This window comes from Pipra filicauda, unplaced genomic scaffold (assembly GCF_003945595.2).
Source record: "Pipra filicauda isolate LSUMZ 115617 unplaced genomic scaffold, ASM394559v2 scaffold256_size1097316_pilon, whole genome shotgun sequence".
NCBI classification, from domain to species: Eukaryota; Metazoa; Chordata; class Aves; order Passeriformes; family Pipridae; genus Pipra; species Pipra filicauda.
The window spans coordinates 817,667-842,546 of record NW_024104372.1 but is presented as its reverse complement, the minus strand read 5'-3'; the positions used below and the strand labels follow the sequence as shown (position 1 = coordinate 842,546).

Sequence of the window (24,880 nt, the reverse complement as noted above, 5' to 3'; positions counted from 1 at the left end):
ATGAAGTAATTAATTTTCTGAGGTTAGAAGAAACTAAGCACTGTGGAAAAGTACCAGAGCTTTTGACTGAACCCCACATATGTCCAAGTAAAACTCTCCTTAGTTACATCGTACTGCATGGCAAACAGCCTTATCTTTGTCTTTGGTGGAAATCTTAAAGGAAATGAAAGTTCAGAAAATTATGCTGCAAAACTACTAGTTGCTGAGAAGAAAAAAAAAAATTTCCTATCAATAATGAAAACAGGAAGTAGAAAAGGACAATTCTAGAAGTATATGCTGACACCCTATCTTGTTCAAAAGACAGGAAGTAGAAAAGAAGTTGAAACAATCTCTGGTATATTCATGTTCTGGTTTGCCTATCCTTATGGCATCTCTTCAGCCTCTTTTAGAGTACTGGCTTTCCAAGTCTAGCTGACTTGATGAAGCCTTTTTGCTCCAGCTATAGGAGGCATCATGCTTGCAGGCCTTTGCCCTGCTGGGGAACTTCAACACCCCGAAATCTGCTGCGAAATTAGCACAGCAAGCTGTAGGCAATCCAGGAGACTGCTGGAGGATAAGTTCTCGAGCCAGGCAATAGACAGCCCTACCAGAAGTGATGTGATACTGGATCTGATGATCACCAAGCTAACTGGGGACATAAGATTGGAGGCAGCCAGGGCTGAAGTGATCATGCACTGGTGGAATTTGCAGTCCTGAGGGATATGGGTCAGGTAAGGAGTAAAGTTAGGATCCTGAACTTTAGAAAAGCAAACGGCTATTTCTTCAGGGAGATCCTCTGAGATCCTATGGAAGACTGCCCTCAGGAACAGGGGAGTGGAAGAGAGCTGGTAGATCTTTAAGGAAGTCTTACAGAGAGCACAAGAGCTAGAAATACCCAAGAGCAAGAAATCAGGCAAGGAAGGAAAGAGACAGACTTGGTTGAGTAGGGACATGCTGGTCAAACTAAAGGGAAAGAAGCAAATGCATAGGCCATGGAAAGAAGGACAGTTGACCTGGGAAAGGCATAGAGATGAAGTTTTATTTTGTAGGGATAGGGTGAGGAAGGCCAAGGTGTGCCCTCCCCGATAAACAATTCTGGAAAACTGGTAACAATGAATGAGGAGAAGGCTGAGTTACTCAACAGCTTTTTTGCCTCAGTCTTCAATGGCAACCTCTCTTCTTAAACCTCTCAAGTAGATGAACAGCAGGATGAAGACTGAGGGAGCAAAGTCCCCCCCCACTTTAATAAAGATCAGATTCTGGACCACCTGAGGAACCTGCATGTACAAAAGTGTATAGGACCTGATGAGATGCATCCCAGAGTCTTGAGTGTCACTTGTGCTCATGTAATTGCAATGCCCCTGTACTTGCAGCTGTGAGAACGCTGTGTTTATGCTTAGATAGTTCTAGCAGTTGGCACCTACAGCCTGAGCAGGGCATGTTATCTTTCACTTTGTTGCCGCTTCAAGGCCTTCTGTCACCTAGTTTGATCGTATTATGTTCCCATGTCTGATAAATTCTCTTCTTTTAGCACCATGGTGAAATAGTTGTGTGCAGGGCTGATCTACAGCTGCACGGTAACTTTTCCCGTGGAGCTACTGCTGTGTTGCATCTTCTAAAGAGACCTGGATTGAGGAACCTTTGCTGGGAGGAGTTTATACTCACTGTGAAGTCAGCTTGTATTTGCATCCCTGACAAAGGATGTGTTTGGCTCTTTGAAGCAATGCCTGTACTTACCCTGTTTATTCTCAAGGAGAAGCCTGGGCCTACGCACATATTGGGATTTCATCTTGTTTACTCAAAGGTTCTTTGATGCGAAGTTTGAAAAAAGCTTTCTCTGATGCTGAAGTTTTTTGTTTTGTTTTGCTTTTTTTTAATTCCATGGTTTGAGAAAGCTTTCAAAAAGAGCAATAAATATCTTCAGTTGTACCTAGTGAGTGCATTGAGAATGAAAGTGAATTTAAGCCTGAAAGCTGTTTATAAAAAAGCTGAAACTCACTGTTGTTGTTGCCAAGATAATGAAAATTGATTCAGAAGCTTTTCTGACTCTGGGTGTGACTGTACAGCTTCAGACAGGAAGGTATTGAAGGATTCTCTGTTCCATTTGACAGATTTCTATGTCAAGCCTACAAGTTGACTTTTGACTGCCAACCCTGCAGTAGTTACTGTGCACTTGAGGCAGCTGAGCTCAGCTTCCTTTTTCTGTCACCATCAACACACTATCGCTTCTGCCAGCTAGACAGTTACACTTGACTAACACCTGTGCAAACTCATTAATTGCTAGAAAAAAATTCACTGGTGTCACTCTAGGAAACAGGAAGAGAGCAGTCCTTGTTTTCTGGCAATCTTTTTTTGTTTTGCCTCCAAAAACTCATTTTCCTTCTGGTACGTTGTCAGCATTCAGCCATGATAAAGCTGTGAGGACAAAGCAGCTCTTGCTGTGAATATGAACGAAACATCTGACCTGTGAGGGAAGGGGGACTTTGACACGTTGCTCTGCAGATGCAAACTTGGTTGCTGCCACATTTTCTGGACAGGCTACTAAGATCATGAGTGTCTTCCGTCAATTATTTTGTGACTGCCAAGGAGTATGCCACATGGTTGCTCGCACCCGGTCAGAATGGTTGTACTCTACAGGTTGCCATAACAAAACAGTCTTTCCTGCAGTGACAGCCAGTCCATCCTGAATGCTATTTGTACACCAGCACATTTACTTTCCTGACATGTTGTGAGGAGCTTCACTTCAAAGCGCAGAGCAGTCAAGAGCACTGTAAGAAACCAAGACATTGTGGAAGTCTGGTCTTACTTTCTTTGGGCAAATGGGGTTTGGTTTTTGACTCCATACTCTAAAACTACACAGCAATAAAGACATTCCCCCTGCTCTGGGAGGCGCCACCTGGCACCAGGGGCCATAGTCTCAAGAGGGTGGCATTGCCTGTGGAGTGCTGCCTGCTGGACACTTGGCTCTTGCTGGCCAAATGCTTTGTTGCATTCCTTGGTGCATGCTGGACTCTCAGCAGTTGCCCCAGCAGGAGGGAGTGATCCAGAGGTGGTACTGACCCCATCTGCAAGTTATCTCCCTTCCGTTATCAGAGGGGCTTGCCTCAAGGCTCCCAAGTCTGTCAGGGGTGGTCTGTAAGCTGGCTTCACCAGCTCCTCAGCAGTGCAGGAAAGAAACTATGATTTCTGGCATCCAGTGTTTCGGAACTTGGTGAAATTGACTAAGCAACTAAAATAATTTCAGAAATACAGTAGGGTAGAGGGATAGCAGGACTCTGGTTTGACTTTTGCGTACCGAACAACTGAGAAGCAGAAATACACAGTGGACTTGAAGCAGGTTACTGAGACATTATTAGCAGGGAGGTAGCCCTCCTAAAAAATACGAGGCTGTCGCTATGCTTCAAGGAGCCATGTTCAAGTGTTGACTTCCTAAGGAGCAGCTACTGCTGCCTTCTCTGACTGGGCATGACACTTTTATGGGAGGCAAAACAAGAAAATGCTACTTGTTCCACCCTGGCAGCACAGGTTTTCTTACCTGGTACAATAAATCCTTCTTAAAAGACCTCTTTCCCTAGAATAAAAAAGGACAATTAAAATTTGCTGTTCTTCATCAAACTATTTTGCAAGGTCATTTGTAGCAAATGCACTACCACATGGGTCTCTTTCTTTATTGTAGTTCCTCAATGACATTTCCGTGTGTAAAGAGCCAAGGAAAGCCCACGTCAGAGCAGTTTTTCTTTGTCTGACATTTTAACATGAAAAAGAAGAAAATAAAGCATGCGGTTGGGGGAGAGCACATTGCGCTGGCCTCCCTGAGACAATTGTATTAGCCTGAAAATCTGGTGGCTGGCAGTAGGAAAGACAGGCTGCTTACAGTTTCACTGGCAGAGGGGGTCCATGCAGAAAGCAATTGAGAGGCACATGGTCATCTGACATAGTGTTTTTATTAGGGATTCATGCTTCTGTGAAAGAAGCAATAGCAATCCCTGCTAAGAGAAACCTTGCTTCAGGTATTATTTCAAGTACATGCAACTTATGCAGATAAATGGTGCTTTATGACAGAAAAGAAGGAAAGAAATGCATGAGAGGCATTTGTGTTCTTTAGACGAAAATAAAATGCCTTTGTGAACTGGATTTGTAAGAAAAAATGCGGCAAAAATTAGTTACAGCTTTGCTTGCACTGCTGGAGCTGAGTCATTTCTATCTGTTTCCTTTGTCAAGAAGGCAAAAGATACAAGAAAAGTTAAGGAATCTGTACTGTTTAATATTTGAAGTCTTTGCTTGAGAAGTCTGTATCTGGAAAATCAAAGACCAAAGTAGGCCGTGACTTGTGAAGTGAAATATTTCAGGATTGTCTTTCATTCATTTTTGTGTGCAAAAGTATGAAGTAACTACAACAAATATATCTTCCATAAGGCAGACTGTCACTTGTGGGCAGTTTTTTTTTATTAGAATACCATATCATACAGAAACACCTGACCAAAACTTTCCAAAACCAGCTTCAGTGCAGAGTTAAAATCAACCAAAAGTCCTTTGTACCTTTCCAGCATGTCGAGACTACTCATACCTAAGCCTAGAAAAAGAGTTAATGCTTTTAGGAAGTGAATTTCTGTTTGAGGAAGTCACAGCAGCAAAGAGGGTGCAATAAAATACCTCTTGAAGAATGGAGAGGGAACTGATGTGCACAGAAAGTTCATTGGAAATACTGAAATGCCACTGGGTGACTGGTTCTGCTTTTTTTTTCCAGGGCCCTGCTCATCTTCAGTTTGGAGGTCCTTTGCTAGGGAGGTCCTAAGTAGAGGCAAGATGAGGAACTGAATATAGAGACTCATTGCTGATGGTAGCAATGAGGAAGAAGCTCAAATTTCCTACTTATATATACCTCTCAGGAGCAGAGCACAGCTGAGGGATGGACTTGGATACTGCTCTCTAGAGAGGTACTATGTTCTTGTTTGACAACTGTAATGAGAACACCAGCTTTCTGGAAAAATACACTTGTTGAAGCTCCATTTAGAAATTAATTTATGAATTCAAAAATGATTGCATATTTTGGAGCTGTGTTGAGACACTTCATTTCTCCACAAAGTGTCCCCAAGTTACCTCACTTGCTTTATCTCTGGTGTAGTGTAGCCATGGTATATAAAGCAAAAGCATGGAGAGTGTCAAGACTGGGTTATGTAAGACAGTTCCAATTCTGCAGTGCAAAAGTCTACAGAAGTGCCCCTTGATTAAAACTGTAATTTCCAAAGAGTTTCCTGTACTTTGTGCACTCCTTTTTTCTCAAACCTTGTAAAAGGGGAAGAAAGAATTTCAACTCTAGTTTGCAGTGACTGTTAAGCTGATGTCCCCATCAGAATAAAAACGCATGAACGTTTAGTCAAAACCAAAGCTAGAAAAAACCCCTCTGTTGTGACACAGAAGCTGAATTTTAGGAAACTACTCTTTTTAGCAATGCTGATATGGACTTGTAAATATTTTTTTCCCTTGTTTTAGTTGTATTTATTATCGCTGTTAATATTTATTGAGCATACTGCTTGCATTAAAAGCATCTGCATTGGTTACAACAGTCTCCAACCTTGTCTTCAGTGTAATCGTTTTCATAGCTTTCATAGAGATCATTGAAGTAGGCATGTGGACTTTGGACTGCTTCAAAATACTGACTTCTGAAGTCAGAAATCGAGGTGGCATTAGGTCAAAGCTTACACACAGGAGAGAATTTCTGTGCGCAGCATCCAGCTGCAGAAGTGAAGTGATTTATATAAAGTATAAAGCTAGAACATGAAGACACCTCTAGAAATCACTTAATCCATTTCTCTGCTTTAAAAGATCAACTCAGGTGCCTATAAAAATAAAAAAAGGTTAATGGTATTCTCTCCATAGCTGATGAGCCTCTAGACTCATTTTGAGTATAGAAAGCCGAAAAGCACACACATTTATTTCAGCACCGGGTGCATCGGAAAAAATCTCAAAGGATGCACCCCAAATCACAGGCTTCATAACTTTATACAGCTCTCTAATTGCAGATTCAAGGATTATCTCACCTGTTTGATTCCATTTTCCACTCACCCTATGCCCCCCTCGAATTGCTTTGCAGGTTGTAAAGTGACCCCTGGTGCCAGGCATCAGTCTCTTTCTTGCTGTGTTCTTCTCTTGATTCCTTGTTTCTGGCACAGTTTCCTGCCTTCTGGAATTGGTTCAAGTCCTAAACCCAGTCTTGTGGATTGCCTATTGCTGGCTTTTTCATGACGGATCAAAGTAAGTGCTTATAGGCAGAAAATGTGTTAAAAAACATGCAAGGAAGATTTGATGATTTTTGAGAGAAGGTGCATCCCACTAAGAATCTGGAACACAAATGGGTGGAATCCCAAGAGATGGTGGTAATGTTGCTATTTTATTTCAAGAAATGAAAGAGATCCAACAGATGAATAAGATGATGTGGCACTTATTTCTCATATTAATTTGATACAAGCTTTTTAACAATCTGCTCTTATTTCTCATTTAAGTTCTGAAAAAATTAGCTAATCAGCTCTCCAAAAACTTGATGTGTCCCCTCTTCTCGAATTCCATCTGGAAATCTAACTGGAAATTTCATTCCTGTTCCACAAGGAGCACTTATGCAAATAAAATGCGTGCTTAACCTGAGCCCATGTAATTATTCAGCAGTCATGCTCCTAATTTGCTGTCTCTAGTGCTGTACAATAACACTTTCAAATCCTACCAGAGGAAGAGAACACTGTGTTTTTAATGAAATGAATTGTTTTTGTTATTGGTGATTTTCATCTATTACTTTCACAAGTACACCGCGATTGTTTGTTAGCACAAAGTTCTAATACAACATATTTCTGTGTTAAACTAAACCAATATCAAAATAATAAAGAGCAGACATGTTCAGTTCAGCATATTTTAACATAAAGATGCATAGATTGAATTGTTACATCACAGGCTCTATGTCTCCTATAAGGGAGTTAGAGAGTTACGTTAGAGAGAGGAATTTGGCTAGAAATTGGTTTTATAAAAAGAAAAATAAAATGCTTGTCACTGTCTTTTTTCTCCCTTCCTCCAGCTATTAAATCTGTACTATGATCTCAGATTGGAGAGTATACAAATGCTACAGCCCTCTCTATCTTTGGAATAGCTTTTGAGAAAAATTTAAATGCTCCGAGTTAGAGCTACATGCATGCAGGAAGCCAAAGAAAAATTATTTTACTGTGTTTCTGAATAATTTTTCCTTTTAGTTCAGTTACGATGAGACTGTTGATACCGATGGAATAATTTGGTGTGGGAGAGAGAGGAGGTAAAAAAATCTAAAGCAAACCTAAAGGAATTATATTTACATCTTGGGTAGAATAGTGGATTATTATTAGCAAAGAGATGTGAAGCTTCATACATAGTAGAATTTATGTTGGCAAATACAGGAACTCAGATGGTTTGTACTTTAAATGAGGCAGTGCTTAAAATGAACTGGCCTAGACCCAAAAGCAAGTGGGTAGGTAAATGTCCAAGAATTTCCTACTGAAATACTATTGCCTAAGGAAAGGAATTATTTTTTTTAATATACATGTGACATGGGGAGGACATGGGGATCGGAAAGGCGGATAGTTTCTATATGGATGCTGGTTATACAGCAAGATTTGTAGATTAATCCTTCTACCAGTGTTCCAGATTGATTGGTAACCGCATGATGTGCCATCTGCCACTTAACTGATAAGTTAAACTTAGTCTTTGTTCATGTATGTTTTTACTTTTTATTTATTCCTTAAAGGACTTGCTACAAGTGTCCTTCAGCTATCTTAATAAAAGAGAGTAAATAACTTAGAAAGTAGTAGATTTATATTTGTAATGAGGTACGTAGAAGCTTCAAATTATTAACTTAGTTTACTGTTTATTCCTTTTTCGTAGATTATAATAAAGAATGTGTAAGACTGTGTGTGTTAGCTTGGACATGCTATGAATCCATACATCCATAGTTGAGAGCTTAATAGGTTCTGAAGAATTGTTTATGTCTACGTAATGAATTAACTCTGCTGAGCATTAAAGGTGCTGGGTAGGTGTGAATGTCATTTTTGAGATGCAGCACTCTGATTAATCCAGATCAGAAGCATAATTGTTAGGGTGGTTTGGAGGTTTTTTTCCAGTTATGTTTCTGGTATACTTTGCCATTTTATTGTGAGCTAGGTTACTTCAGCTGGGTAAGTTGGAAGGAAACCAAGTGTCATGCTCAGGCAGAAAGGGGGTGATTTGGAGAAGGGCATTTATCCTACTTTGTGGGGAGTATTGATTCATTTCTTTAGTAGAGCTTGAGGATGAGATCTGAGTACCTGGCCATCCCATTGGAGTCAGGTGAATGTGTAAAGACAAGGAAGAGAAGTAAAGAAGAGAGCAGGGGTGGAAGTAGTGAGGTGGAATTTGTAATTTTTTGCAAGTTTTGGACACAATGGCTTAAATGCCTAGATTTAGGTACAAGAGAAGGTGGACTTGGAAGTGCTGAGGCTGGAGATGAAGGTGGAGATCATAAAAATCCGGCTAAGTGAGGGAAATAAATGCACTGGACTATCAGTGCTGAAAATCACGAGAAGGAAACCTTTCAGTTGTATTAAAGGAGCACAGTGAATGGGATGAAGAGGGCTGAAGGTAGTAAACACCACAGATAAACAGCCTATGAAACCATGCAGCTTTTTCAAAAGTTAGTGTTTAAAAAAAGGTGAAAGGCAAGTGGTGTTTCACTAGTATTGCAGAACTTTGACCAAGAGAGACTATTAACTATACAGAAAAAAAAAAGTTACATATTTCATTGTCTCATCATTTTGCTACAGTAGGCCACCTGATGAGAGAGAATAAGGCTAGTGTATCCAATGTATTGTAACCAGGAAAACCAGTCACCATTGGAGTGAGAGTGAGTAGTGGAAGGTGGCACGCTCCAAACTCTTTTAACTTTTGGACTTGTCAGGTTTGTTGCCCCTGCCATTATTCTAATCAAGAGGTGCAGTAAACTCATCACATGGTTGCAGCCATATGTTTAAAGCGATAAAACATTTTATTCAAAGGTCTTCATTGGAAAGCAGACACGGTATTACGCTTAACAGATGGGAGCTATTTCCATGAATTTTCAAGTGCTTTCCAAAATAATTCCTTTGTATCAGTGTGAAAAGAGAAATCTACCCAGAGAAATGGTTTGAAGACTTCTGAGTGATTGCTTAAATCTTCTAATGTATCCATTGGCATTAAGTCTTAAACACTTAGATAACATTTTGTGTGAGATTGTTGTATCATGTCTTGATCATAAAGTAATGATTTCATGTGTGTTATTTTTAATGTCATAAAAAATTTGAAGACAACTTGGGAGAACAGAACTTAAATTCAGTTTACAGTTATCTAAATTGAGGGCAATTAAGCCATCGGAAGTTTTTATTGCCCTTAGAAAGGATGAAAAATCAGTAAAAATGTTAAGCTGAATTTAAGGCTAAGTAATTTAGTATATAGAAACACATGATTTAGGCAATACCTGAGGTTGAGCTTGAGGACTTAAAGCAGAGGTTTTAAGATGTATCTTTCTTGCAAAGCATTTTCTTCTGAGCAGGCAGCTTCCAAAGGGCTTAGTGAAATTTCTATTACATTATTGAGTCATCTGCCAATTTGAGTTTATGGGTATTAACTCTTCTTTAAAATCCAAGGTAAACTTCATTGTGTAATATTTTTTAACAATTATGAAATGCCTTCATAAGCCTTGACTGTCTCACAATTAAATTCTTTGTGTGCTGATTCAGTTTAGGTAATAAATATTTGTTGAAGTATTGTACATACAAAGATCCTTATTTGGTTTGTACAGAGCTTTCCATTCTTTGCTATAACTCCCATATTCTTCTTCCACATTATTTTGAACCAGTGGTATCTTTAAAGAGAGATAAATTTGAGTTCAGTGCAGATAAAGTCATCAGAGGTGATGTTCTTCATGTGATTTGTTTATATTACATTTGTGATACATGTTTCTGGTTTAATGCTTGGTTGTAATTTATTATCTTTACGCTTATTTTGGCAATTAAAATGGCCTTGAACATTAATAATGTTCATAGAATCACAGAATATGCTGAGTTGGAAGGCACCCAACAGGATCACGAAGTCCAACTCCTGACCCTGCACAGGACATCTCAAGAATCATTCCATGTGCCCGAGAGCATTGTCCAAACACTTCTTGGACTCCCATCAGGCTTGGTACTGTGACCACTTCCCTGGGGAGCCTGTCCCAGTGCCCAGCCACCCTCTGGGTGAGGAACTTCTTCCGTAATATGCAAACTAAATCTCCCCAAACTCAGCTTCATGCTGTTTCCTTGAGTCTTGTCACTGGTCACAAGAGTGAAGAGATTGGTTTTTGTCCCTCAGCTTCCCCTCATGAGGAAGTTGTAGACTGCAATGAGGTATCTCCTCAATCTTCTCCAGGCTGAACAAACCAAGTGACCTCAGCCATTCTTCTTAAGGCTTCCCCTCCAGACTCTTCACCATCCTCAAGGCCCTCCTTTGGATGCTCCCTAACAGCCTAATGTCTTTTTTATATTGTGGTTGAACAACATTTACTTGTTCCTATACTGTAATCTTCCTATCCTGTAATGGCAGGCTGAAGTAATATACTGTACTGTATACTGTCAGACTGAGAGAGTTGGGGCTGTTAAGCTTGGGGAAGAGAAGGCCCTGGAGGGACCTTTAGCAGCCTTTCAGTACCTGAAGGGGGGCCCTACAGGAAGGCTGGAGAGAGACTTTTCGCAAGGGCATGTAATGAAGGACAAGAGGAATGGCTTTAAGCTGAAAGAAGATAAGTTTAGATTAGGTATCAGGAAGAAGTACTTTACTCTGAGGGTGGCGAAGCACTGGAACAGGTTGTCCAGAGAAGCTGTGGATGCCCCTCACTGGAAGTGTTCAAGGCCAGGTTGGATGGGACTTCAGGCAAACCTGGTCTGGTGGAAGACATCCCTGCCCATGGCAGGGGCATTGGAACTGTATGATCTTTAAGCTCCCTTCCGACCCAAACCATTCTATGATTCTATTAATGTGTGGTGCATCGTGACTCAAGTACTTACCTAAACATCCCTCTAAAGTGGTGAAGCAAACCACAGTTCAGTCATGTCTAATCAAATATGAAAGATGTGGACTACATAAGGAAAATACAAATGATGCAAATGGCCTCTGTTTCAAATAGAACTTATGTCGCTGTTTGTTCAAGTGTTTTCATAATTGTTTTCACATTGAGTCACGTATTAAAGTATCTCTAACTTTTCATAATTCCTTCCACTCTTCTCCCCACTTCAAGGTCATACACCAAGTCTTAGGAATCACACAGAGCAGAACTATTTGCAGCTCCATAGGGAGAATAGGTGTAACGCAGTCAGAACACACTTCACTGAAATCCTGTTCGGTTTCGAGCCCTGAATTGAAACAAAACCATCCTTAAAGGGAAAAAATTCAAAGGTGCTCTCGTTGGATAAAAGAGAGGGCTGCACTCTCATCTGGTTACAAAGCAGCTGTACTTGGCAAGGGCTATGCATTAGCCTTCAGACAAAGTACATCAGCAGAATGCAAATATTGCAGGCTTTCTGACTCTTTTAATTTCTTTTTCAAGGTGCTATATTTCTAATTAAAACCCTTTTCAAGGACAGAAGCTCACTGCTTATGATAAAATATATCAGATATCTATTCATTTCATGATATAGTTCGTATAAAACAAACTAAAACCAAAATACCATCTATTCTTTTATCCTGTTTTTTACAACGCTTATAGTGATGTATAGAGAGATACTGTACATATTTATATGTACACAGAGAGTAGCTGAAACTTGTCTTTTGTTCCACTTCATAAAATTCAGTCTAATTATCATGAGATTACATTTTTTCTAAGCTTCTTGTTTCTAAATGCGAACAGTTCTTCAGTCATCTGCTGTTGATATTTACTGCCAAATCGCTGATACATAGGATCCACTTTCCATCATCTCTGCCTGATGGACTGTACTAGTTAATAAGTGCTTTTCACTTCACCAAATGTATGCACAGGTGTGTGCATACTCTCATGCTTCAACAGTTTAACTTGTTTGACATTAACTATATTGGAAAAACTTTATTGTTGTTCTCTGAGTAGAATAAGAAAATCCAAGCAGATCAACCCCTTTCCTTTCGGTGAGGGTGTTTTTAGGCACATGGAAAGGAGTACAGGTGTGCTTGGTCTTACTTTAAACATATAGGCACAATACAGTGGCTGTCTTTCTTCATCCCCTTTTCCATGAGCCAGCCAGAGCCATCTGATTAATCTGCTCATGCTTAACAGTAATTAGTGTACTGGGGGGCTATGTTCAATGAGATGTGTTCTTGACCCAATCTGTAAATGGATAAATGGTCTGTGCAGTGAGCCTTGGCAGTGGCTGTCACTTGTCTTTTTAAATGTGTGGCCCAGAAAGTGGCTGAATTCTATAATAAACATTAAAATACTTTGTAGCATAGTCTTCCACTCAGTGTTGGATACACTTGCATGTCTGTACACAGATGAAGTAGTAGTAGTCTTTTCATCTCTCTCTTTCCTTCCCCGACACCCCCTGCAATGTAATTATTCTCCTAAAATTTTTCATACACTACTTGTAGTAATATGAAGCACTTAAGAAATAATAATAAACGTAAACAATGTGTATCTTTCAGAGATACCTTACTTAGATCTGTCATAAAATTTTTTATCACGCTGTTACATCCTTCCTTAGGGCTAGTGGCTCCTCTAGGTTTCTAGGAAAACAGTGAAGAAAATCACTAGCTTAGTAAACGTCTAGAGAAGTCTGTTAGCAGCCTAATGAAATTGCGGAGATCTGCAGAGCAACAGAGACCTCAAATTTCATCAGTGTTATGTGCAGAGGTTGACAGCACAAGAGGATTTCTGCAGGAGATAAACACATAGCTAAAAGGCATGATGAGTAACCAAACCACAAAAGTATGAGGCACAAGCTTATAAAATGCTGGAGAAAAGAATATACTGGACAAATTCCCTGCTTCAATGTGTCTGTTTTCAGCTGTGATAGAGTTAGTTTTCTTCTTAGTAGCTGGTACGGTGCTGTGGTTTGGATTTAGTATGAGAATAACGTTGATAACACACTGATGTTTTAGTTGTTAAGTAGTGCTTACCCTGAGTCAAGGACTTTCCAGTTTCCCATGCTCTGTTTTGCAGTGAGCAGGTGAGGAAGCCATGAGGAAGCACAGCCAGGACAGCTGACCCAAACTGGCTGAAGGGATATTCCACACTATGCAATATCATGGGAGTTGGCCATAAGGGGAGGCCGGTCACTGCTGGGGGAGGGATTGGACGTTGGTCACTGTGTGCTGAGCAATTGTACTGTGCATCTCTTGTTTTCATTTGGTTTTATTTCTCTCTCTCTCCCTCTTCTTTTCATTGCTATTATTATTGTCTGGTGGTATTTTATTTTACTTCCTTACAGCTATTAAACTGTTTTTATCTCAACCAATGAGTTTTTACATTTTTTTCTGATTCTCCTCCCCATCTCACCATGGAGGGGCTGAGAAGTGAGTGAGGCAGGGGCTGCACGCTACTTGATTGCCATCAGGGGTTAAGCCACAACAGTGTAATTCTTTACATTCTGGTTCATCCTGCAATCTGACTTCAGTTGTATGAAGTTATGGTAGGTAGTTTAGTCTGTAAATATGCTTGAAAAGATAACGTAGACCACCTGCTTTTTATACTGTTTGAAACCTCAGATTCTGACTGCTTCCCATTGTCATCTGTTATCAGAGTACTTCTATTAATTTAATTAATAAGTTTACAGTTACACTATTCAAACTGTATTTCAGTAGGTAGGACAGTAGAAGTTTCAGTTGATCTATAGAGACAAAAAGGGTATTTGGTAATGCAATGTTTTTTTCTAACTGGAAATATTTTATATGGTAATAAGAGAGTTTATTTTGAAAGTTGGGGGGGGTTTTGCTTAAAATATTATATAAAAGAAGAGGTATTTTTTATATTTCAGATATTTTGGTAAAATAACTTTAAATATTTGATGTATTTACACTGAAGGATAAACAAACTTTTATGATCCCGTACACTGAGTCACTGTAGTGGAATTGGGGTACTTTGGGAACTTGGTAATTAGACACCAAAAGATATTGTAAGTTAGAAATTAGGAAAGGGAATTTAAAAGATGTGAAGTTTATAAGTGTATAAACATATCCGTGAATAACAGGGAACTGAGAAATTGGGAAATACCAGCTGTGAGTACATCTGTTTACTTTATAAATCTGTCTGATTTTCCCCTTTGCTTCCCCTTCCTTACTGTCCTTGCTCTTTTTATCTTTGTTGCCTTTCCAAGATATTTCTAAGGGAAAATTGCAGCTTCATTTTGACTCTGCACATGTTGGAAATGTACTGCACAATTGCCTAACACGTGTTACTCTCCTGCCTTTGTAGTTGCAGCACTACTTTTTATAGTTTCCTAGTCAAATTTAGTTGAGCCCTCATGTTTGCTTTTCTGTAGTAGTAGTACTTGAAAAAAGACAATTCCTAACAGTAATCTCTGTGGTACACCATCAGATTTCAGCTGGCTTATTCTCCTGCTTAGTCACTCATATATCATTTGAGGACTATTTTCTCTTTAGCTCAAATGCTAAAGAGAATTGACTCCTCTTTTGCCTTTTTTTCTTTAGGATTGTGTTTTTCATGTGTCTCCCAAAGTTACTAAGTATTGCTATGCTATGGCCACCATGCCCCTTCCTGTTACAAGATTTTATGCGCAGCTGAAAGCTTATGGTGTTTTATAAGCTTCAGGTGCTTGCAGCTCTTTCTTCTACCAGGAACATCCATGCTGTTCCTTCATGTTACCAAGGGGTCAAGTACTTCGAGTGCTGCCACTTGCACTCAGCTGTGGACTGTGAAAATGCGTTTCTCCACCATGAACAGAAAGCAGACAGTTGCACTAGCAAGTGAAAGTTGTATGTCTGTGTCAGCACTGAATATGTAAACTTGTTACTTACATTGAAAACTGATTTTTTAGAGCTGTTAAAAACAGAAAAATATGTATATAAATAAACTAATCATCTGTTCAGCATCCACGTGTCTTTCAGATACAGCTGTGATGTTCTAATGTTCGTGTTCTTTGCCATTTCTTTCCAAAGCTCTCCAGTGTTTGGAGGCTGGCAGCTAAAAAATTCTTCTGGCATTCTCTCAGCTTCTGTGCTAGAGAATTAAACATTGCAGGGCAAGGGAGGAGCACAAAAATGGTGAGCACAGTACTCCGACTTGCCAGCTTTCAGAGCCTAAAGAAATATGGTAGGAGCTTATCAGTTGGTCCTGCATTCATTCACTATCTGCCTGTACTGTTAAGTTGGCTGCACCATTAAAAATCTGATTTGGGAAAAGTGCCTTTATGTTCCCTAACATGTCCTCTGTGGGAAGAGATGTGCATGCACACTTAGAGAAACTACCTGACGAGATACCTTGCTTTAGGTTTCTTTATCTGTCAAGACAAATGAAGGTTTTTTTCTTGCGGGCATAATCCTAGTAGCTAGCACTAAAGCTGATATTCCATGAAACAGATTCTCTTTTGAGTGTGTTCTACATGAAATACAATTGCTTCCCAGTTTCATTGCTTGGAGTGCTCTATTAGCCTTTTAACCAAGACTTACCCCACTTTTGGAAGACCATAAAGATAGAGGAAGGAGGGCAAAAAGTTTGTCTCTAGTTTGGCTTTGCAGCTGAACTGAAGTTGTTATTTTAGAAGGTTTAGAAGGTAGAGAGCGACTTAATGTAGCTATGACTCTTCATGTTTTGTGGAATAGCCTTCCTTTTCTTTGCAAAAGACTTGGATACTGCTGCCTCACCAGCAGGTTTTGTGAAAGTTAACCTTATGAGCAGCCGTGGCTCAGATGCCTGCAGACACTGGTACATGGATAGCAGTGGGGACTGCAGAGCTGGCTAAGGTTAGGATGCTGCTGGGGCTGGAAATCCCCTGCTTGGTTGGCCTTCCCTGCAGCAGAAAGACAGAAAGTGTCCGCGGTATGCTAGTAAATGTTCTATTGGAGAAAACAAATCACTCTGTGGTTGAGTTGCAGTTTCTTTCACAGGCTAATATAATAGTATTATGTAAATCTCTTTCTGTTGGATTAGTGTAATTTTAAAAAGGAAAGTAGTTGAACAAATAGTGAAAGCAGTTGGATCTGTGTTTTCAGAGTTGTGTACTGAATACTAAATTTTTATAATAGAAAAAAAAAGTTGTCAGAAACATACCAAGACATCTTACTACTCTGATAGCAACATAATGACTTTTCTTTATTCCTATTTCCTTGGAAGTTGACCCATTGCCAACTTCCAAACTTTGTCTTTGGAATCCAGTCCTTAGAAGATGGCATGGAAATTTACGCCATTCTTGACCTATTGTGGCAATAAATACTAGAAAATTTGTTCTTGGGGGTTACTTGAGCACCTCTTTGTCCAGCTTGGACCTTGTTCAAGAGTTCTTGGGGCAAGAGTTTTACTCCTCACGGAAGGAACTATCTGGGAAGAGCTGGTGCAGACAGCTGGCATTGGGAAGAAATACAGGTCTGCCACCCTAATCACTGTGATCAACCTTGTGGAAAAAATGAAAAGACTTTTTTGTGTTTTCCTTTTGATTCTGAAACAACTTTCCTTATTTAAAACTCTCCTTAATTCATGCTAATGAGTAGTTGTTTTGTGATGCCACTAAGCCAGGACCAATAAAGGTTGACATATGGGTGCTTTATTGGTGCTTCCATCCCCTAACTGCATAACTTCTGCATATACATATATGTATTGTAAAGGAAGGACAACGTGTGTCATCTTATGGTATAAAGGGGATGCAGAATTGTCATGATTAGGTATGGGTTAGTACTTGTTCTGAAGCGGGTCTGAATGTGGATGTGGAGGTATGCCTAGTGTCCTAAAAAGAGTTGGTTTAGGATAGTAATTCAATGCTAGTTGAGTAAGAATTACAAGATCACAAAACAGATTACTGTTAACAGAAGTATTTTTTCTCATATCAAACTGTCATCCTGCTTTGCTGTTTAACCTGATTCTGCCATGTGGGACAAAAATTACATCAGATACTTTATGAAATGTGAATTTGTAATTTACTTTGGGGGGGGGCGGGGAGACTAGAGGGGGGGTTGGGGTAATTGTCTCCTAAAACTGCAGTCATTTTTTTACTCTATACACATTAAATCAAACCTACTTAAGAGGAACTTAAAAAACTAAAGGGCTTTTCTGGCTTTGAAGACACTGTATGAATGAATGCTGAATCTGAAACTGTAGAATCTGTGGGAGGATATTACTGGATATTCGATGAGTATTAGACTATACAGAGCTGACTTATAACAGCTTGTCACTGCAGTTCTACAGGGGAAAGCCCAGTAAATACCTTTGATTTACACAACCCCTCTGCTTTTAAAACAGGAGTTTAGAGAGAGTTGTAAAATGGTATGGCTTGGGGATCCTAGGCATGAAATAGCCCCTTTGATTGCAGCTTAAGTGTGATCTGCGTGTACAGCATTTAATAACAAACAACTGATTGTGCAGTTGTGTGCTGAATACCACAACAACAACAATAAGAAGGTTATTTGGTTTATAAGTGGCACTTACTCTAGATAGTTGTTAGTTGATAACCTTCTTACAATCTTGAGCAATGTCAAAGATTTTTGGAACCTCACATCCTATAAATGGTGGATAAGACCAATCTATAAAGTCATGTGCTTTTAAACAATGTATTGGTACTCTGATAATACTTCTATATTGAATTGTGATAGATCAGGACATCCTTCAAACATGTTGTGGATGAAGGAAAAAAGAAAAAGACTGAAAAAATAAATTGCATAGCTCAGAAGAGGAAAGAGATCTGCTTGTCTTATGTGGTCCCCTTTGTTTCAGTAGGTCAGCCTCGTGCTGTAACATCATAGTTGACCCATTGCCAAAATAAGATTAAACAGCCTTAGCCTTAAAGGCTTTGTAAGCATGAAGTGGGTTTGGGGAATGATGTAATTCAAATACGAGTAATACTATGGGAAAATCATCATGTCAATGAAACACCGACAACTCTTAATCCCCACCAACTTTTATAATTAAATCTTCTTGGATATCAAAATATTTTGTATGTTTGTGTAGTTCAGAGTTACCTTTTTACTTTTTTACTCCAGAGCTATTGTTAGAAGTAATTTTGGATTTAATATTTTGGGGTTGTGGTTGCTGAATTTGTTTAATTTGTATTGTGGGGATTTTGTTTTTTTAGGTGCAGGGAGGTTTCTGGTTTTATGTTGGAATTTTTTGGTTCTTTTCGGATTTTTTTTGTTGTTTGTTTTTCATAATGAAGCCGTGAGTTTTGCTAAATTTACAGGATAAGCATTGATAAGAAGGTAATTAGTCACTCAGCATTCAAGCCTATCGATGAGCAGAAACATTTTTCTTCCTCTGTCAGGCAGCTTAGACTTCTAGGCTGAAAGCCAGTCAGATGGTCAAAAGACAAACAGCAGCTTTTTTCTTCCTTGTGGTCCATGAGCTTCAGTACCTGTTCAGAGTTGTAATGATGCCTACGTCTGTCTACTGCTCAGCTTTGTTGTTTCTCTGAAACTGTGAACTTCCTGCAGAGCTGGCTGCTTTTTAAATAAAGCTTTATATCTCTCTGGAGGTGTGCATGCTGTGGGGAAGAGTGTGAGAACCACTGCTTTCTCACAGTAAACAAGGGCCAGAAAGACTGTGTTTTCACTTCTAAGCAGCAGTGCAAATACCTCTATTCTGACTGGCTATCCCACAGTGCAAAATTGCTCAGACCTTGGAGATCAAACTCAGAGGCGCTGTTGCAGGAAGATTTTTTGTGAAGTTGAATTGAACCAAGCAGAGAAGGCTGATGTACCTTAGGTTATCTTGTCTAGCTCTTTGCTGCCAGTTCAGGATGACACAGATATTCCTGAGGTCTATACCTTCTCTGCCAGTCAAATATGAATGTCTTAGGTGTCTAAGAGCATCTCTAATAACACTAGCAGACCAAGTCTGGGCAAGTGAAGCAGGTCTTCCAGCCTACATGTGATAGAGAAGAGGATATGATGAAGCGGGTCTTCCAGCCTACATGTGATAGAGAAGAGGATATGATGTGGTCTAAAGCATACCCTGTCCACTACGGTTTGCAATAATGTGTAGATCCCCCTATGGTAAATCTGACCCTTGACAACTTTGTGCAGAATTGCTGGGGGGTGGAATTTAAGGCAAGGATTTTTGTTGTGCAACATAACATCATCTCAGGTTCATGAACTGATTTGATTAAATAATGAATAATGAAACTTGAATGGTGATGGTAACATTGAAATAAAACCAATAAAACCTCAGCTTAAGACTGTTGATTGCTTCTCTTTGAGTTTACTTCTCTCATGCATGGCAACTGGTAGTGGCTTCTTTACAATCACTTTCTAGGAATTCATAGGGGTCAGCATAGAAATGATGTCATGAAAGGTGTAGCTTCGAGTGATTCCCACTTGGCAAATTGTCATTATGTGATGCCCTTTTTCTGGGTGATGCATCTTCCTAGAGATCTCTCTGTCAACTGTCATTAGTTAACCACTAATACAGGTTGGCTCCTCTTCTGGGTACTGGGTGCAATTATACATGCCTAAATGTTATACAGCTGTTCAGGTAGTCAAGCCTACTAGGGTCAGCTTTGACTTAACTGCTGCTCTAAGTCTGCTTTAGAGAACAGCACTTGCTCGGTTAACAGGGTAGGCTAACTTAAGAAAATTTTCTCATTATTATAATTCAGTAATTCTACCATTTCTTCGTATGGTATAAAAAACAAGAACAGAATTTCTAGAGAATCTTCTGCAAGAGATTAGGGAAACATAAGAGGAAAACTCAGCAGTATTAGAAATCCCGTTCTGGCTTTAGTTCAACTAGATTCCTGGAGATTTCTGATCTAAATCAATGTGTACATCTGGCAACAGCAGGCTTATACATCAGTGATAACATGCTGGAGTTAGAAACTACCTTGAGTTTCTTCTGGTTTGTAACAGAAACATAGGTTTTTGCTTCTCAGCATCTTGGTATTTTTCTTATCTTCAAAGTCATTATCCTTAACAACATGGTACAATAACTGTAATTATTGATATTACTGTATTTAGTCAGTGCTTTTGAAACTAAAAACCAAAGCTGTGTCATGAAATGCAGTGTTGTTTCAAAAACTTTTTAAAAAACAAACTTGAGGATAGAGTAAAGTGAATATTGACAGATCATATTGTAAGAAAGTAAAATTGTAAGAAACTAAAATTGTAAGAAACTAAGAACTTTCTCACTTGCAGAACACACACAAAAAAATCTTCAACATGCATATGGAAGGAGAAATCCAGAAAACATTCTTTTGCCCATTAATTCCCACTGCAAGTATTCGTCAAAAATCCAGTGATGCTCACAGATGTTGTCTTTTACTTACAGACATGCTGAAATGTGTACATTTGTGTGATATAAAAGCCATATCTTAACTTACCTTTTCTGCCTCTTCCAAGGTTTTTTTTTAAGTATTACTCTAGATAGCATAAAAAGCAGTAATATACTTTAGTCAAGCAGAGTTAACAGCTAGTTTTCCCCACCACAGTAAACAGAGGCGGCTCTTAACTCTAAATTTTCTTTAACCAAATATCCATTTTTTTATTTTTTTTTATTTTAGTGGGCAATTTGCTGTAGTGAAAAAATGCCGCGAGAAAAGTACTGGTCAGCAGTTTGCAGCTAAATTCATCAAAAAAAGGAGAACGAAATCCAGCCGGCGTGGAGTAAGCCGGGAAGATATTGAGCGAGAAGTTGGCATACTAAAAGAGATTCGACATCCTAATGTGATTACGCTTCATGATGTTTATGAGAACAAAACAGATGTCATTCTTATTCTGGAACTGTAAGTAGCGCTAGAGACCTATGGAGGCATAGCAGAATATTTCTTTCTTTGTTTTTTTAAAAACATATACTTTGAAAATTGTGTGATTTAATGGAAGTTCCTTATCGTCCCACAAGAAGATAGGTAATAACCTTAGAATTCTTTATTTCTAACTCAGTGTTGTAGCCTCCTGATTTCTACACGTATTTTTCACTCTAAATGCACTACAAGGTTTAAAAAAAAAAAAAAAGAAATCTGTGTATTTAGGATTTTTCTATGCTTATTACTTTAATCATTGTTGATGTTACGGATCCAGAAGAATACCCTGGAACTAAATAAACTAATTTGAAGATAAGACCGGAAGGAAATAGAGATTCTAAGTGGAGGTAGTTTTGCAAATTTTGCTGTGTTTTCATGTTGGTATAAAGTGGCCTCAGTTTTTTCTCTTTTTTTTTTTTAACCCACATTAAATAGAACAGAATTTTTCCAGTTCTGTCTTGTTGAAATGTGAACTGCACTCTCACATTGCTTCATATTGTCTTAGTTCCCGATTTTTCATTCAATGTCATTGCTAGATTGAGGTGAATATGTCAGGAGGGACTATTTCTGCATTTTTTCAAGTCTGCCTTCCAGTTCCTCATAGACTGCAAGTGTAGACCCAAGCATTATTCACCTTTAAGAGTTTCTGAATGCCTGCTGGTGGCATGTGCATGTCTTTACATAGGTTGAATGCCTGACACTGTATTATTGCCATACTTGCTCTGTATCAGTTAAATATGCTTGAGAGTAAGTATTTTGTGCAAGCAAAATATTTGGTACCAGAGTCTTGGGCAGCACTTGTGTCTTTTCCTTGTTCATGTGTTTTTTTCTTTTGTAGGTTATGTTTTCCTGTTTATTAGCTTTGTTAAATGGTATTTCTACTTACCTTGTAAAGATACTTCAGTGTTGTATGCTTTCAGTAGCATGTGTAGATTTGCAGTATAGATTTAAAAAGAAAACTGGTAGGTTCTTCTTTTCTATGGTATACGCATCCATGATGCTGCTTTTTTATGTTTATATAAACATATTTTTACACTTCTAGTTCAGCACATGATGGTTTGCTGTAATACTTATCATCTGGATTGGTTTTTCTAGTTCCAGAAGTATACGCTTCCATTAGTTTGTTACATCTGAATACTTTAAAGTATTTTTTTTAAAGCTAAATTATCCTGTATAAAGTAGAAATTCTTTATATTCTTGCTACTTTTGGTATTTGTTCAGAACTCTTTTAAGTGTGTTGTGCATACACAGCAAAATTAATGTGATGCTTCTTCCTCCCCCCCGGTTAATACTAACTCTCTCATTCTTTTGCTCTATAACCTTATTGTCAGTATATTATTCTGCATCACTTTTTGCTCTGTAATCTGTCCGGATGAGATCAGGCCCATGTCTGTACTTAAAAGCCATGAGGAATATTGGTAATTGTGGACAGTGGTAGGAGTGATGGGACTGTTCCACCCTCCCCACTTTGTACATGAAATAGGAGCTCTTTTGGCAGCAAGGTTGCTGTGTGTGTCAGTGTATACCCACTACTGTCTATTAAATAGAAGAAGATGTCGCTTCTGACAACCTGTGTTAGTATTTCATAAGCTTGATGGCATGAAGCTCAGCAAACTATTTACATTAAAATTTAGCTAATTATTTTGCCTAGTTAAAAATCCCTGTATTGTTTCAATTGGAGATTTTTTTTTTCCACTTTTCCAAACTGCTTTGTGAGTCTTTCAAGTTGAAGAAGTGCTATTTTGGATTTCACAAAGGTAATGCATTTATTTGTTTAGACAGTTGAAGAGGAAAAGATGAGGTTAGCAAACCCTTTGTAAACTGAATATACTAATTGCTACAAAGTTTTGTATCTCTCAAAATCACTGTGATATTATGTAAAGCTATTGAAAAGACAAGACTGTCATTCTAATCTTAGGCTTAGACACTTAAATATGTAATCTCTTTTCTCTAATGTTCTAAATTCATATTTTGCTTAGGGATCTACCCTCTTGACAGTCTTTTTTCTTACGGAAGAATTTCGTACAAACAGAAATAAAGCTGAAAGCTCATTATATAACCTGTTTTGCCATTCTCAGAATCCATCCTAAGTATCCCTTTCCCCTTCTAATTAGAACATCATATATTTCCTGGGAATTGTGTTCCTTTCTGGCTACAATATCGAGCCAGTATACCACATAAAGACACCATTTTGTATAACTGAGCTACTGCCACTGCCCTTTTGTTGCCAGATGTCAACATGCGCAGTCCCAGGGCAACAGGGTCTGTGGGCTATTCACTATTGATTTTAATTTCCTACTTTAGCAAGAGGTTTGCTGTATTGCAAACAGCCTTATAAACATTTAGAGTAGTCAGGGATGTTATCAAAATTCTGGGTCTTAGTAACAGGTGTCTCCTTCTGTGATTTAGAAATAACCTTTGAAATTCCCGCTCAATGGACTATTTCATCATCTTGAAAGGAATGTTACACATATTACATACAAACTGGAAGACAATGTCTTTTCATCATCTAACTTAAAATCTTAATAGTTTTCTTTTTTTTTGTTTTGTCACACAAATAAATGAATTAGTAGTACTTTTTTCTATCCAGCTGCAGCAATTAGAGTCTGTTGTATGTTAGCAATACTAAGCTACTTCTAGTGAGCTCTGCTGAAACCATCATTTTATCAGTCTTCGCAGACTAGGAAACACAGATATCTCTGCACAGTGATAATTATTTTCTTTCCTTTAGCATGTTTTGCACTTACTTGGTTCCCCTTTTGCCAGTCTGGGATGCATAATTTCTCTCTTCAATTTTGCGTTCCCTTGCACTTTATTATGTCTTTATTTAGACTGCAGACCTGCAAAATATACTCAGTTGGTGGTGCTTCGCAGGGCCTTCTTTATAGTTTCTTGGTGCAACACAAAGAAAAAATGCTTTCATCCTAAATTATATAGTAATTCCTTAGAATGTGCAAAAGCAATACAGCTGTTCTCACCTTTTAAAATGGCTTGATAGCAATAGCTGACTCCTTTCACTTGGAAGCTTTGGATGGAGTTAGGTATTCATATTTTTCTCTGCAAACAACATACCTTCGTTTCTGAATTTGAAATCTTAATGTAAGGTGATTGGCTCTTGTAGCGTGGTTCTGAGTGATAACTATCTGGTTTTAAAATTAAAAAAAAAATAGAAAGCTTTGAAAGCATTAGCTCAGAAAGAGAGGAATAACGTTAACGTACAAGTGATTATGCGTTAAATACTGGGATTTATGCTTTATTTAAAAACTTTCTATAAAACTTAGTCCTGTGCATCCCAGTGTCTCAGAGAGTGTTTCCACTTCATTGGTACCTTCATAATATTAGCCAAAACAGAACAGTGCAAGGAGACTATCATAGATCCCTGTATAAAAATTATGACAAAATCATGAGTTTCTTGTTGAAGAGTAAATAAAAGCAAATAATGATGAACTCTGAATTCCTCTTCTATCTTATTGGGGTGTTAATTTAACCTGATACACTGGAAGACAGTAATAGCTTGTTTTCCACAGAAGATTGAAATCTTCACGCTGTTTCTTTAATTTTCAGTTATCTTTTGGTAGAAACAGCTCTGAGATTTTTGTTAATTTTACCTGTAAGTAAATAAGACAGTTGTTTTTGAGTGGCTTTGCACTGAAATTTGAGAGGGGGATTAAATATTTGCTGCTTTCTGGGATGTATCAGCAGATTAGCAAACTGTGACACTAATCTGTAGGTCTTGTGCCACCGTTAGATTTCAAAATCCTAATTCCAGGCCCACAGACAGATGCACAGGGGATGTGTAGAAAGATAAGAACAAAGGCTTGACAGGGCTGAAAAGAAAGACACTAGAGCTGGTGTGACTCTGCCACACACTGAGCACATCTTGAGGGGAGAACTGATGTAATTCTTCTTTAATTTAGTTCATGTTGTTTTGAAATCTAAGCAAGATAAATGTTTCCTCAAGGGGTTTGGGCCTAGGT

At 38.6% G+C, this 24,880-nt stretch overlaps 1 protein-coding gene across 2 annotated transcripts in view; it reads left to right on the top strand.

Annotated features, from left to right (window-relative positions):
• The window catches only part of DAPK1 (death associated protein kinase 1), a 90,988-nt gene that overhangs the window by 21,586 nt on the left and 44,522 nt on the right, over positions 1-24,880 (top strand). For both annotated transcript variants that reach the window (XM_027742696.2, XM_039382103.1), the window contains exon 3: positions 20,664-20,885. In XM_027742696.2, coding sequence (XP_027598497.2) covers positions 20,664-20,885 — 222 coding nt within the window. The remainder of the gene's footprint in view (positions 1-20,663; positions 20,886-24,880) is intronic.